At 34.7% G+C, this 16398-nt stretch overlaps 1 protein-coding gene across 1 annotated transcript in view; it reads left to right on the forward strand.

Moving 5' to 3' along the window:
* The window catches only part of LOC145662781 (methyl farnesoate epoxidase-like), a 733391-nt gene that overhangs the window by 631755 nt on the left and 85238 nt on the right, over positions 1-16398 (forward strand). The window contains exon 6 of the mRNA XM_081728654.1: positions 854-992. Coding sequence (XP_081584780.1) covers positions 854-992 — 139 coding nt within the window. The remainder of the gene's footprint in view (positions 1-853; positions 993-16398) is intronic.

Consider the following 16398-nt stretch of genomic DNA (forward strand, 5'->3'; position numbering starts at 1 on the left):
CGTGAATTGAGCCTGTTCCGGTAAAGACGATTTTTCATTACGATTGTGCTAACAATTCGTCCTTTTCCATAGATAATTTCCACTATTTGCTCTATCTTTATCTTAATACTTGGCATATATTCATATATTTGGAGTTTGCAGATATTGCACGTAATAAGACATATTAGAAATATTTCGTTAAAAGTTTAGTTTGTAGATCTAATCCACATTTCTCTCAATGACATAGATGTCGCTGCTTCGTGTTGAACTCCAAGATTCCCTCGCGTTCTTGAAAATGTCCCACTTTAGCAGAGTTAGTAATTCTCGAGATTTCTGTTGATTTAATGTCTTTTGCTTCTAATTTCTTTATTTTAAGCTAATATCTAACACAAATATTAAAACCGGGTTTGTTATTAACCTGTCCTGCTGGGGAAACCTTCCGAAATTTCGAACATATAAAGAAAACGGAGATATTTTCAAAAAAACTTCAAAATAAAGAGACGCGTCATTTATTTTGCTCATAGCAGTACATTCGTACTTGTATACAGGTTGCAGTGATGACAAATATACAAATTCCCTTCTAGCAATAAAATCTTAATTCTCATCGATATGTCTTCTCTCAAGAAACACTACTGCCTACTAAGTGAATAATGTATGTTGTTTACTCGAAATTATATAAATAAAAGTACAGAGTACTGCTTATACAATTTCTAACCAAGGAAGCCAATAAAAGTGGTTAGTAACTATAATTTTACATGGGGTCAGTTAGGTTCCCCACTCTGCCATTTGCGTAACTTAGATGGCTTGGTCGTAAGAGGGTATTACAACGTAAGTACCTTTTTAATATTAATTAATTAAATATTATATTTTTCAGGGAACTACGGTTTGGGTCAATTTATTCAGTGTGCACATGGACAACAAATATTGGGAAGATCCTGAAATCTTCAAGCCAGAGAGATTTCTTTATAATGGCCAAGTTAAAAACAGTGATGTCATCTTTCCATTTGGCGGAGGTAATATTAAAATGAAACAAGTTGTTTTCTTCTAATTTCTGTAAAATTAAAATTCACTCTCTTTCCTCATATACTATTAAACACATGGATAAATTGAACTTGTAGACTATGTTTTGCATAAGTGTTCGAAGTTTTAGAGCGGCCATGCCCATTTGCCAGTCTGTCTGTCGAAGATATGAGAGCATAAACGATAACAGATAGCGAGAAACATTAAAAAAATAACAATAATAATTCAGAATTCAAAGAATAAGTTTGATCTCCTTCATTAACTGTCTATTCAAGCCGGAAGCCGTAGATTTTCCACTTCAAAATTGATCTTCTTACACCAAGAACGGTAAGAGCTAGCGAGAAATTGTTTTTCTTTCTTTTTGATGAGTTCAACGTCTCGAGGATAGATCCTATGTTCATCCATGCCGTAACAATTTACGATTTCCGGTTTCATAACTGATCGTCATAATGAATAATACAGTTATAAATAGCGAGGAACGATTATTCTAAATGAATTCACCACCATAAGAATAGATTCCATTTCTGACTTTAGTGTCACCCTAAGTGGTAGAAATATACTTCTACTTCCGGTTCCTATAATGACCTCAAAAAAGCAAATGTTGTAAGAGATAGCGAGAAATGCTTTTTTGAATAAGGATTCAATAACACAAGAATAAGTTTCACCTGGAGCTCTCTCCCTGTATTAAAACCATAAGTGATATATAAATACAATCTCAGGTTTCGACATTACTTGCCATAATGGAAAATCTATAACAGATAGCGAGAAGCAATTCTTTGATATAAATTTAGTATCACAACAAGAGATTCACGCATTTATTCCTGTTTATTTCAACCGGAAGTGGTAGAAGCACACTTGCCATCAATATTTCAATCTTGTTTCCCATAGAGCGAAAATTGTAATAAAAGGCGAAAAACTTTTTCTTTCTTTTTCTTCTTTCTTTCTTTCTTTCTTTCCTTCTTTCTTTCTTTCTTTCTTTCTTTCTTTCTTTCTTTCTTTCTTTCTTTCTTTCTTTCTCTCTCTCTCTTTATTTCTTTCTATTTATCTTCTTTATTTCTTTCTTTCTTTCTTTCTTTCTTCTTTCTTTCTATATTTTTCTTTATTCAGGATCCTAAGGATAAATTTCTTATCAATTCTTGTTCTTTTACTGAAACTGTAAGAAGTGAAACGTAAATAATGAAGAAATAGTGAAAACTGTTTTTAATATGAAATTTATTAAAACTATGAACGCTATCCGTCTATTCCCATATCCCTTTGTTCGATCCCAATTCATACATTACTTCCGATCTCACAGTCAGTATTGCATCCGCATTGTTTGGAGCTCCACTGTAGTTAGCGAGGCGCACGAGACAAGATTTATGGCTGTCTCGTCTCGAAAATGTGCTGTAAAAGTGATGTCCCGACTCGAAAAATGTATATTTCACTATTGGAAGAGCCGTGTCTCGACTCGAATTTTGTCAGGAAAATCTTGCCTCGACTCGTCTCGTGCGCATCCCTAACTGTAGTTTCACAAGGTGAAATGTAAACCGTTGTTTTAAAAGCAGTCTTTTATTTTAGGGTAAATGGTGCCAAAACATACTTTGTGGCAGAACAGACTATAAGGGCCAAAGTCTATCAGTTAGTCTTTGCGCTGGTCCAACAGTGCGGTTCGTTTACCACATTAATTCTCTTTGATGTTTACGTCCCACGGTTATGCCGGTTAGGCTAAAGGTGATGATGAGTAATGAATGAATGTTGGAATGAAGAAAGTGGGAGGAAACGGGAGAACCCCGAGAAACCCACGCACACAGTGTTTGTCCACCACAAAGTTCACTTGACGGGGGCTGTAATCGAACCCGGGACCCCAAGCACCAGAGATGAATGCTGTACCACTGAGACACCGCGACCCCAACACATTAACTCTCATCCATCGTTAATACGTATCGGTTTTCTTCCACACTCATTCATGTTAAGTACTGTTACATTAGAATTGCTTGACTTTGCTTACCTTTCGGAAACAAAATGGTGCGGAATGCCACGGGCACTGCCACACTGTGGCACTGCTGAATGCCACTGCTGGACTCTGGCACTGCTAAATGCCACAACCAGGGTTTGATGCTGATTGCCACGTCTTTACTATCACGAAAAGATCTTATCTTACTGGTGTTCTGATTGGCACGAATCTAAAGGTCGTTACTCATAAAGCTTAATAGTTTTGTTTTGATGAATCTTATTCCATATCACTAGAGACGAAACTTTTTCGCAAAAATTTCGATATTTTGTAACATTAATTATCACAACTTTCGCATTTATGTCACATTTATTTTTTTTAAATGTAGCACAAGTTTTTTAAATATGATACTTTTAAACAGTATACAGTATTTTTGGTACTATGATTTATCTAATACAAAAATGATTATATAGGCCCTACCTTGACTAGGAGCACATTCTAGCTACTGTATTCACTGAAATATAGAAATTTATGCAAAATTTTAAATACTTCCTCTAACCTCATCCAGGGCCGAGTAGTCTTGGTGGAATATCAGCTCAAAATTCTCCCCAGGGGTCCCGGAAACAGGGGGTGGAAGATGCTTAGATGTGAAGAATACACTATTATCCATGTGTTACATAAATTTGATGCGTGTATCTTTAAAAGAATAGAAGTTATAGACGTTTTGAATTGATAGATGGATTTGGGACAACACTGTAGCTGCTGTAAGAAGAATACAGTATTATCCATCTGTCACGTAAATTTGGTGCTTGTAGTTTTAAAAGAATACAAGTTATAGACATTTGAAATGAATAAATGGATTGGAAGAATGCTGTACTTTTGGAGGTGGGACAGAGAGAACAAAAAGATGCCAAGTTTAAGAAAAATAGTACTGATTAATGTCATGAAGTGAAATTTTTAGATACACCTGCAAAGATAAGAAAATGAGAGGAAGAGATGTTAGCTGCCAGTTTGACAAAGTTATTGCGATATTTATTTTTGAGATTTTATTGAAAAAATTGATGGGACCGGAACAACATACTGTTGGACACCACTGTATATACAAACATACAGAATAAGGTGAGAAAAGTTATTGCGACACTTATTGTTTTTTGTTGTTGGTAGAGAGGATCTTATCTGTTACAGATAAATAGTTGTGAGCACCTGCGTGTTACGATTTTGAGATGAATGCAAAAGATGCCCCCTATTTTAGAAATAAAAGTGAGAAAAGAACATTTGAAATAGATGAGAAAAAGATCTTTTGACCTGTTAGACAGATAAATGTGACATTTAGCATCCCACTTGCTATGTTAACATTCTTTTTGCCCTGTTGGTAGCAGAAAAGAAATAATGCCCACTTTTTGTGTCGAAAAGGACCTTGTTAACTTGAAGAATACCTATTGTAGTTGTTTGTGAAGAACGGAAGGTGGAAAACAGACGTGTGCATATGTGAATGATAGCACGTAGCTTAAGGTATATATATGACTGCTTGAAATAAGATAAAATTAAATACTTTGATTTTGGTATTGTGGAAAGTTGGCTTGTGCATTTTCTTGTGTGTGAGATCTTTGCCGATTAAATTTGGAATTACTGGAAGTAAAGGTAAGTTAAAATGTTCTGTTTATATAAACGAATTTGATAAAAAAAATATTGAACTGCGATTTTAATGTATTTACATGAATTAAATTGAGTTGTTTTTGCTTTTATTAGGTGGGGAACTCTAGCTTGTAAACATTGTTATGAACGAGAAAGACGGTAAGATTTGCCTAGCAGGAATTTAAGAATGAAAATGGGGGAGACCGGGATGATTGTGTTTCCTGGACTAACATAGAAAATACATCGTAAAATGTGCGGAAGAATAAGAAATTCTGAATAAGACTTGTGTGTCAGTTAACAGAGAGAAAGAGAGGTAGGGAAATATATATATATATACTAGTTTGCTAGGTGTAGAATCACGGTTTAAAGGAAATGGCTTACCTAAGATTCCAAATAAAGACAGAATATAGCAGTAACAAAGAGACAGGAAGAGAGAGGTAGAGAAAAAATATATATACTTGTTTGTTGCCTGTAGTACCACGGTTTAAAGGCGAAAGTGGGGGAGACGGGTTACCTACGATTCCAAACGAAGACAGGCAAATTGCAGTAACAAAGACAGAGGAAGAGGAAAACAAGTCTGGTTTAAACAGCGCTGGGGGCCGGCGGGCGACTTGTGTTACTGGTTTTGCACTTACAAAGAAAAGAGAGAGGGGGAGTGAATGTGTATTTTTTCGTGTAGCTGCATTGGTGTGTGTGTGTGTGTGTGTGTGTGAGAGAGAGAGAGAGAGAGAGAGAGAGAGAGAGAGAGAGCGCCAGCAACGCTGAATGAGAAGTGAAAGCGGAGGGACGCTTTTATGTCATTTGAAAGAAACGGGGAAGAGTGGGACAATGAAAACTAGTTTTGGCTATAGCTTGCGTGTTTTCGTAAACTGGGAATGAATTTTAACACATATTTTTAAAAACGAAAAGCACATGGATTAGTTTAATTAGTAACGAAACGATTGATTTGTTTGTTGAGAACAGTGGCGTATGCAGAATATGATTATGGGGCGGCTTATTGAGAGTAAACTAAGACTGAAGGATTTGTAGATGCTTTTTGCTGTTGATTTTAGCTATTTAGCGTTATTTTAATTGTATTTTTACCATTTGAAAGGAGAAATGGGGATTAAAATTAGGTTTTGAGTATCATATATGTTTATGCAATGCCACATTATACGGTTATGGTTACTAGTGCAAACCATTTGGACGTTATACATTATGAAAATTAAAAAGCAGTGACTTACGTAATACAGGGATTCCTCTTGCATGCCACGATACTGTATGTTTGAAGGCGCGTACGGAAACTATACGAAAAAATTAAATATGGCGGGAAAAAAGAACTTGTTTAGATAACTTGGGAAGTGAAAGAATATTTGTATCGGTAAATGCACGATGCATTACCGTTTGCAGGAATAACAACACGCGCTAACTTACGAAGGTACACGCACAACGTCCGTCACAGTACTGACAATGTTGCCTGAATAGATGGCGTTGATGGAAAAAAGAAAGATTTTTTTGCATAAAGTATTTAAACAAAAGATATAACCTATAATAATAGAACAAAGTGAAAAAATTAGAAAAAGTTAACATTTATATATAAAAACCAGTTAAAACCTGTATTTGGTAAATGTATGCCATAAGCAATAAAACACACATCACATACGTATTCCTGGGGTCAAATTCATATAAAAAGTTCCTTAAATATAAAAATTTTGAAAACTCGATTTTTTGACAATAAGCGGTAAAGTGGGTGAAATGTAGTCGAAAAGCCGTTATAACTTTGAGTGGATGTAACAGCTAAACTATTGACTCTAGAACAAAACGGAGTACAGAAATCTATTTTTCAGGTCAAAAACTATATAGTTTGATACCTTACACGATAAAATTGGACAATTCTTTTCGAGGGTATCAGAGGCGCCGGAAAAAAATATATGGGGGTCAGTCACAATACATTTTTGCTTTTTTATGGCAAACTATAGGTCGTATAGAGTAAAGAAAGATATTTCCATGAAGTTTACGACCTAACGAACACTATTATACATGTTAGAACAATGTAGCTTTAAAATAAAAATATGATGACTTTGAGTGAACGTAACAGCTAAAGTATTGACGTTAGAACAAAATAGACTACAGAAATCGATTTTTCAGGTTGAAAACTATATACATTGAACCTTACACGATGAAATTGGTCAATTTTTGTCGGGGGTATCAGAGGCGCTGGAAAAATATTATATGAGGGTGGGTTACAATACATTTTTTGCCTTTTACGACAAACTATAGGTTGTAGAAAGTAAAGAAAGATATTTTCATGAAGCTTAGGACCTAACGAATACTACTATACATGTTAGAACAATGTAACTTTAAAATAAAAATATGATGATTTGATTGGACGTAACAGCTAAAGTATAGATGTTAGAACAAAATAGACTACAGAAATCGATTTTCCAGGTTGAAAAATATTTGGATTGACACCCTTCACGATAAAATTGGACAATTTTTCTCGGGGGTATGAGGGGCGGAAAATTTTTTATGGGGGTGGGTTACAATATATTTTTTGCTTTTTACGGCAAACTATAGGTCGTAGAAAGCAAAGAAAGATATTTTCATGAAGTTTAGACCCTAACGAATACTATTATAGAAGTAAGAACATTGTAACTTTAAAATAAAATGTTAATGAATTTGCATAAACAATATGGCGTAAATTTTTTTGAAACTTCGGAAATATGTTTATTAAAGGATATTATTTTACATTAAGGCTAAAATGAATTATACTACTAAAATAAAAAGCAATTTCGCGCCTTTTTTATCGCTACCGATGCGCGCCGCGTGGTGTTCGCGCCCGGAAAAAGGTTTTCGCGACGCGGGACGCGTAAAATATTTGCATCCGGAAACCGCGCGGGGTATTGCCGGTTATAAAAACAAACAACACTAGGTAACTTGCTATGGTAGATGCACACACACACACACAGAGTCTCATACACACTAATGTGAATGTTGTGTGCACAGATGGCGTTGTTAGGAAAAACAGAAACATGGCGATTGCTATAGTGGATTTTAATGCCTTTCTTTGCATTATTGATATATACTATAAGTGGTAAGGCTTATAATATTTGTATATGGGGTATTATATTAACCCGAATGCATAATATTAAAATATTTGCAATTAACCCTTATGTCCACACTGGGTTACCCGGGTAACCCACCGTTTTTTGAACAAAAATTTCTGCACAATGGCTAGTAGTTTTTCTTTCAGCGTTCGTTTATTCGTTACTTTACCCTAAATAAGCCCTGGAAAGATTTTTTTTACAAAATATGTATTTGCCACTAAAATTATCATTACTTATAGTCCGCACTGAGGTACCCGGTAACCCAGAGACTTTTTTACATTCAAGCGACTAATTTGCTAACAATTTTTCAGTAATCTCCCTAATTTCTGAAGTTTAAATTTTAATGAATAGGTATCTTGTATTTTTATTTCTTTTCCGATAATATTTACCTGCAATTGCCTATCAAAACAGCCTTGCAATTGCCTCTATGGTACTCTAACAAAGTTTTTATTACACTGTGGATCTTTACAGTATTCAGGAATAGAGAACATTATACCAAATATCTATTTGAAATAATGCATATCACAAGAAAATTGCAAGACAAACCGTACCGTATGAGAAAATTTGCTTTTTAGCTTTTATTCTGACGCAATTTCCTTGTTATTATTCACCCACACTGAATACACTTGGATACTGTTACTGAGTGTTCATCACACACTGGCTTCTCGCACTCATGACAGTTCTCTCGTGTCTTTCTTCTTCTCTTTTGGGGTTGGCATTTACAAACAAAACAGTCTCCAAGGATTGGAAGACGACCAGTAGAGTCCCTCTTTTCAGGAGCCCTTTTCAATGTAGGTACCACCGGTCTTCCAAGCATACATGCAATACCAGGTTTTACAGAAAATAAGCGAATGCATGCGAGATTGTTTGATCGAGTGATAATACCAGGCATTGCCATCTCTTTCCCAAGTTCTGTGAGAAATATTCTCCGCTGATGTGTCACTCTTTTTAGGTTGGGGTTATTTTCTACGTAAATAATGTATGCAGCAAGGGACGCCACATCTAAAATGTTGCAGAAGAACGCTAGAGGCCATCTCTGTGTTTTCCTCTTGACTGTGTAGTCCGAACACATTTTGTCCATGTTGTCTCCGCCCCCCTTTGTCTTGTTGTAGAAATGTATTATTTCAGGTTTCGATAGAGGACCAGATACACTGCAATCGTAGTGGGTTGTAGACAAAAGCAAGACTGCCTTATTTTTTTGGAACATAAGAGCACATTGTTACGTTATCTTTAGTGAACCCGAACAAAGAACTCATTTCTTGGCGGGAAGAAGAGGGCAATATTTCTTTCGGTACGTACGGCTTATTACGCTTTAGCATTCCCACTAGCGATAGGTTCCATGGCATGAGAAATCGTGCTAGTGGCAAACTTGTGAAAAAACTGTAAGTAACAACATTTCCCCCAGAATTCTTGTAGCATTGAACGAGGTCTTTTACAACACGTTCTCCTTGATTGACCTCCCTTTCTGATGATATTTTCCCCGTGTATATTTGCCCAGTGAGGGGATAAGAGTTACTAGTGTCACATACCCACCACACATTTATGCCGTACTTAGCCGGCTTTGATGGCATATACTGAGTAAATCGAGTGTGACCTCTGTAGGGAAACAATTGTTCATAAACTGTAAGGCATTCGGATGGCATATAATTTGATCTCAAATTAGCATTGAGCATGGCAAATATGTCCGCTATTCCTGCTGTCTTATGTTTTATCAAACGTTCGTTTCGTGTGTTGATATTATCAAATCTAATAAATCTACTTATTTGCCAAAACCTGTTCAAAGAAAGGGAAGCGCGATAGAGTGGATAAGCATCAGTTTTCCACAATTCCTTAGTATGTTCAAAATTGGAGTGTCTTACACCTGCAGTAATAAGGACACCAAGGTACGCATCAAATTCTTCTGCTGTAAAAGGTTTCCATATCTTTGGTTTATTTGTTAAATTTGCACCGGAATTTGAAAATACTGTGCTAGCCTTTCTATTTGTTTCACGGATAATAATGTCACACATTTCGTCTGTGAATATGCATTTGAATGTGTCTCTTACACCCAACAAGTTTTTTCTCGAAGTATGTTGTGTTTCAGTTTTCTCTGCAAACCGGTATTTGATCTATGCCATTCTGTACCATCCTTAGCCCGTAAAATGTCTCCCGAAGCACATACCGTGTCACTATTTTCACCTTCTTCATCACCAGAAATTTCTTCGTTCTCCACATCTTCAATTTCAATGTTCTGAGGCTCTCTTATTACATCTTCTATGTCTGAATCATCAACAAGGTCTGGCACATAATCATCCTCTAAATCCTCACAATTGAAGTTCACTGCTTCATCTTCAGATTCCTCATTTTGTAATAATTTTTGCACATACTCCTGTTTTTCATCATAAGTCAGTTTCTTGTATTCTTGAGCACTGTGTTCGCGAAAACCTGACATACTTTACACAAACTGAATAACTACAACAGTTCACCATACAATACAATAAATCACTTTCAGACTAACACTATTATTTCAGTAAACACAGTTAGTAGCTGAATCGCATCCAAAATTCCAAATTTGCACCGGAGCGGCAGAAACAAATGCTCAACAAAGTATACACTGGTTGAAAGGCGCTCATTCTTACTTGAATTAACACAAAACAATGTTCATTACCCCTTCATGACTTTGAGTGCAGCAACACACTTTTCAATAAATTAATGTTTTTTTCAAAGACATTACATATATTTTAGATTGTATTTTATTCTTTTCCAATTCACATAGGATCTAACCAGGCTGGATTCCATGTGTAGGGAATTAAATGCATGGCAATCAAACGTAATGGTAAGTCCACAAGATGCCTCTTCTTCTAATACCTTGTACTGTACTACAAGTGCCTCAAGACCGCGAAAATAGTTACTTTCATTAATGTATTTACTTCGGACATTATAAATCGTATTTTTTTCTTGGAGATCACGAGTATACCCAAAATGTATAAAACCTGAAAAGAAAGCAATATAGCGTGGAGTGTGATCAAAGATTGCTGCGGTTTTGCAATAATTGTTGGGCGGCAATGCTTGTTAGGCAATGGTCATGGGCGGATTTAGAAGTGATACTCTTCGGAAGGGGCAAGAGAGATAACGTGGGGGCAATGACTTGAAAGTTGGAAGTTATCTGAAGAAAGCAAATGTTTAGAATGAAAAATTTAAATAATCCCAAAATTTCTGGATGGCAATGCTCCCCATGCCCCATCCATAAATCCGCCCATTGCAATTGTGCAGTGTATACTTACCATATATCCTCCGAATGAGTAAAAACTAAAACTATTTCTAAACAAAGATCAATATTTAAAGCTCTGAAAATTCGGGTTATCCGGGTACCCTTTGTATTGACTATAAAAAAGAATTTTTGATGTGGACATAAGGGTTAAGGTACTGAACGTTTTATTTGTTACATACACGAGTAAAAAAGTAAATATTTTATACAAGAATACGTATACGGGTAAGAGAAAGAAACGACTTACTAAAGATAGTTAACTGTTTATATATTCTATTTAATATACATTAACGGTAATAGTATACTATACATTGCACGTAATAGTTATTGTGTAACAGAATACATATTTAATATTTAGTATACTTTTTAAAATTATTCCGTCATATGCTAAGTATACGCGTAACAGGTACTCTGTGATCTTACTAATTATTTACGTTCTTCTAATTTTTTATTGGATCGTATTTATTTAAATAGGACCATTTGCATTGCAAATTCAGAACAGCTATGCTCTGATATAAATAATTCGCTTCTAAAAAGTTTATAAACAGAAACTACGTTTCGAACTTGTAAATAAATCGTTCGTTATTTTCATTTTCTCGTAATTTGCTCGAACAATCTGCAATTGTAGTATTAAAGTTCATAATTTTTTGTTTTGAATATATTTGTCTTAGTATTTATATTACTATATAGTATACCTTTTCAAGTTTTTAACTTACTGCATTTATAGTACATGTTTACTAAGAAAACTATTTGTACTATTGTTATACTTTTAGGGGAATATTAAAATAAACTGTTGACGGAAGTATCGTTAGTGTTAACCGACAAAGTTCATGTTACAGTTTCCCATAAACTTTTTGTAAAACACTGATTTTTTATTTTTCTATTATTAGTTTATATCTTTTATTATCTTATTTTAAAAAATTCGTTTTTGTGGGTTGTTTTTGGTAAACTTGTTTTCCCTTGTCCCACTGGTTTAAAAAATTCCTTTGTTAGTAATGCTAGGAATTTCTTTTGTTTACCTTCTTGCAGGTGTTGAAACTGGTTTAAACTAGTTTATTATTCCTTTGTTATGCATTGTGTATATATACACCCGTTGCTGAGGAAATATCATATGATTGTTGGTGACCATACCTTCAACACAATATTTATTTATTGATTAGATTTATACAAATATATATTAAAAGTTATAAGAAATGCTAAATTATAATATTTAGAGAACAATACTAATATTAAGTGTATTGTTACAGTTGTTGAAAAATATTTTAAAAACATCACCAAAAAACAAAAGCAGGAAGAAAGGAAGGAATCCTGATTTTTAACCTCAGTTTAGGATACATACCAGATTTACGTAGATCATCGTGAGTATATTTATATTATACATATTTGAAACATAATTTTTATTGTTTTTACACTTTGAAGAAATATTTGATTAAATATACGTATATAAAGTATCATTTCTTTTTTAAAATTGTAAACTGATAAAAATATACAGTAATATCCATTTTAAAGAAACTAAATTTGTTTTAACAACATTTTTCACTAATGCTCAAAACGTGTTTTAAAAAACTTAATACAATCACACTCTATTTTAACAACAAAGGTCTTGCAGAAATGAATAAATAAAATTAAGAAAAATAACCAGAGCGTAGTAGAAGCGAACTAAATAATATTGTCAACTGAATAACACTGTATTTTATATAGTATTTATTTTAATGTAAACTAATTTTTGTTTTTATATTTACAGATGGAATTTTTCGGCGCCTCATTGGTAGAAGATTTCAATGAAATTGATGAAATTTACTTGGAAGCTGTAATTGCCGGGTTAAACACCAAGGAACGCGTGTTGAGGACCTGGTGGAGAATTATGGATAAGCAGCGCCAAGGATTGCGTGGCAGTGAAAGATATGATACCTTGTTATCGGCCCTTTTTCATTTTTATCATGATAATCAAGCACTCATATTACAATTCACTATGTCTAGCGCTGACATAGTTGACCTGTTTACACACGGATTTTTCCGTGAACAAGTCATGTACTAGTGGGCACATGATAATTTTTTCATTTTAATTATTTTAATCATGCACAAGGTGATAGGATAAATGCGGCGGAGGTAGCTGAATTTTGGAATTATGGATCGCGATTTATTTTCGTTGATAACAATGTGATGCCATCTGTTGTTGAAAATTCCGTAACCTCGGTCTACAAAGAAAGTCAACCCTTGGAAAAAATACTTCAAGAAGATTTTAATTTACTTGATGAAATTATTAAAGAACAAATAGAAAATGAACGAGATGATACACACGCAATTCAAAATTCCGCAGTTTTAGTAAATCGCGATGAGTTTGGAACATCTGATTATGTGGAGGCCTTATTATATGAGTTATGTGAAAACGGAGAATATCTTGTGGATGTTGTAAGAAATGAAGTACAGTTATCAAGTGTACAATGCTCACGGGATACTCGTGGTTACGGAATGGGGTGTTTAGATCCTAGTACATCCGGTTACGTTCCTCCAAGTGAACGTAGTGGACATACAGTTGTTCAAAATACAGGGGAAGGTAATTTCGAAGTAGTACATGAAAGCAGGAAAAGTTTCACTAAGTTCAACTTGGTGGGACATGAAATTGCGGTAAGGCCAATGGGAAATGAATAAATTAGAAATCCTGCGGCCTATATTGCAAACCTAATGAACTTCGCATTGAATAATGTACTTAACACTGCGGGACCTAATGATTTTGTTGGTATGTACATCGATTCGTCCGATAGTAAGGATAAAAAAGCAGTGTATGTTCCATGGAGACGCCGCAAAGATATTTCTATTAAGACCGTTTTAGCTTCCATTACTAGAGTGTTTAATAGTAATGAAGACTTTCTTGTAGGTAATCATCTGCTTTTTCGATTTCATATAGTAAATTCAATGTTTGGTGCTGGAAGAACACGAGATAATAATTCCACACTAAACAAATATTTACCTATAAATGAATTTTTGGTACAACAATTGGTTGATCTTCTGGGAAATGATAATGAAGAACTTTGTTTGCCTAAAAGTATTGCTTGGGGTATAGCTAAGCATACTGAAACACAACGAAATTTGTGTAATTTAACAGATCCAACTAGAAATACATTAAAAGGTAGAGCTATTAAACTCTGTAGTCGTGCAGGTGGTAGCGTTAAAGAAAAAAATGTTGTGATTTTAATGATGTGGATTTATTCCAGAAGCATTTAAGTCCAAATTACCAAATTATTATTTATGAAAAAGTTCTCGAAAGTAAACGTGAATTTAGAGTGCGTTACCCAGAAACACAAGTACAAAGACCAGAGTTAAAGGATGCAAAAACCTATTTATATTAATTTTGATGAAAGGGGAAGTATTGGACATTTTCGTCGTATTAGAACAATACCATCATTTTTACGAAAGGAAAAGTACGTTTACATTGCTTAAAGGGGTTTAAAGGTCTCAATCGTTTCCATAAGTGTGCACTAATGTGTTCATCTTGCGAGCATGTGCACAAAGTAGATGTTACTATGTATAAAATGAAATGCAATGCATACAATAGATATTTTACTAGGGGTGAATGTTTTGACAATCACTTAAAAGGTAATAAAATTGGCAAGAATGTGTGTGAACATGTTAAAGTTTGCATCAACTGTAATTCACTCTATGATTTAAGAAGACGAAAATCCGATCACACATGTGGTGAATACTTTTGCAGTACTTGTCGTGAACATGTACAGGAAGGTCACTCATGTTATGTGAACAAACTAAAACCTATTAAGAGGTTTCCTTATATTGTTTATGACGTAAAAACCATGCTCAAACCGGAAAATGAGCGTGGGGAGCGGGAACATGTTTGCTTGGTGTGCCTTAGACATGTATGCCATGATTGTATGAACAAAGGCATTGATGAAGCCTGCAGTACATGTGGTGATGTAAAAGGTAACCGCTCGTTTTCTTTTAAAACCATTGATGAATTTATTACATATATTTTATTAGATAGAGCCCTATTTACTACAGTATGTGTCATCAGTCACAATCGTAGCAGATTTGATAACATTTTCCCTTTGAGAACTCTCATTGAGTCCCAGCATATTATTCCCCAAATTTTATTTCAGGGTCAAAAGATTTTGAGTACTTCTATTCAAAACAAAATCATTTTTAGAGATAGTTATTTGTTTCTTGGTGTAAAATTATCAAAATTAACTAAGATTTTCAGGAAATTTAAAGAAGGGAGATTTCCCATATTTGTTTAATACAGTAGAAAATCAATATTATGTAGGACCATATCCATGAATAGAGTACTATTATATGATCCGGAATCGCGATCTGGTAAAGAAAGAAAGCGGTTGGAGGGATGGCACCAAGAACGGGTGCAATTGGGAGAGCAATGTAATTTGCAAAAGGAAATGCTGGAGTATTGCGAAAATGACGTGCGAATTCTCACAGAAGCTCTTATTAAATTTAGTAATATTATAGAAGAGAAAACGGGTGATTTACAATGTTTTCTAATTTCGTCTACGATTGCAAGTTTAGCCATGCAAACATATCGTACATGATATCTTCCAGAAGAATGTATTTCTGTTATACCATTTTTGGGGTTCCATTATGGAAACAAAACGAGTGAAAATGCTATGAAATGGTTAAATATATGGAACACCAATTGGGTATAAAAATCCAGCATGCTGGAGGAAACGGAGAACAATCTTTTGGAAGGTATAATGTTGATGGATACAATGCAGAGCTTAATGCAGTGTTCGGATTTATGGGCTGTTACTGGCATGCTTGCAAAAAGTGTTTTCCAAATAACCGTAATGCCATAATAGATAATGCACGTGGTCCGAACAAAACATTTGAAAGAAGTATGAACATACAGAAATCCGGCGAAAATATTTCACAGAAATTCTAAAAATGACTTTGTATGAAATATGGGAGTGCTCTTGGGATGATAAAGTACGCACAGATGTAGATTTGCAAAACTTCCTTAAAGAACATTGCGATACTACCGCCGACTTTATTATTCCTAAGAGTTGCTACAACGGAGGCCGTACTGAAGTTTTTCGTTCATAAGTGAATTGTGCGGACGATGAATCCATTAAGTATTATGATATTACCTCGTTATACCCCTATGTAATGGCAAGGAAACCTCTTCCCGTAGGGGCACCTAAGATGCATTAGGGTCGGTTTTCCCAGATGTAAGAAAAATTCATCGAATTTTAAAATGTACTGTATTGGTTCCTAAACAACTTTTTTTCCATCTTGCCGTGTGTAGCGAAAAGCCAATTAATATTATGACTTTGTAGGCTATGTATGGAAGGAGAAACTATTGATAATTGCACACATAGCGATACTGAACGTCCATTAACTGGAACTTTTTGTACACCAGAGCTTCACCGTGCTCATGAAAACGGTTATAAGATCAAAATTTATGAAATTTGGGAATTCGAACTCATGGGTTCTGAAAATCGGAATTCACCTAGTTCAATCCGGGACTATGTGAATACGTT

This window comes from Thermobia domestica, chromosome 10, assembly GCF_964235325.1.
Source record: "Thermobia domestica chromosome 10, izTheDome1.hap1.1, whole genome shotgun sequence".
NCBI classification, from domain to species: Eukaryota; Metazoa; Arthropoda; class Insecta; order Zygentoma; family Lepismatidae; genus Thermobia; species Thermobia domestica.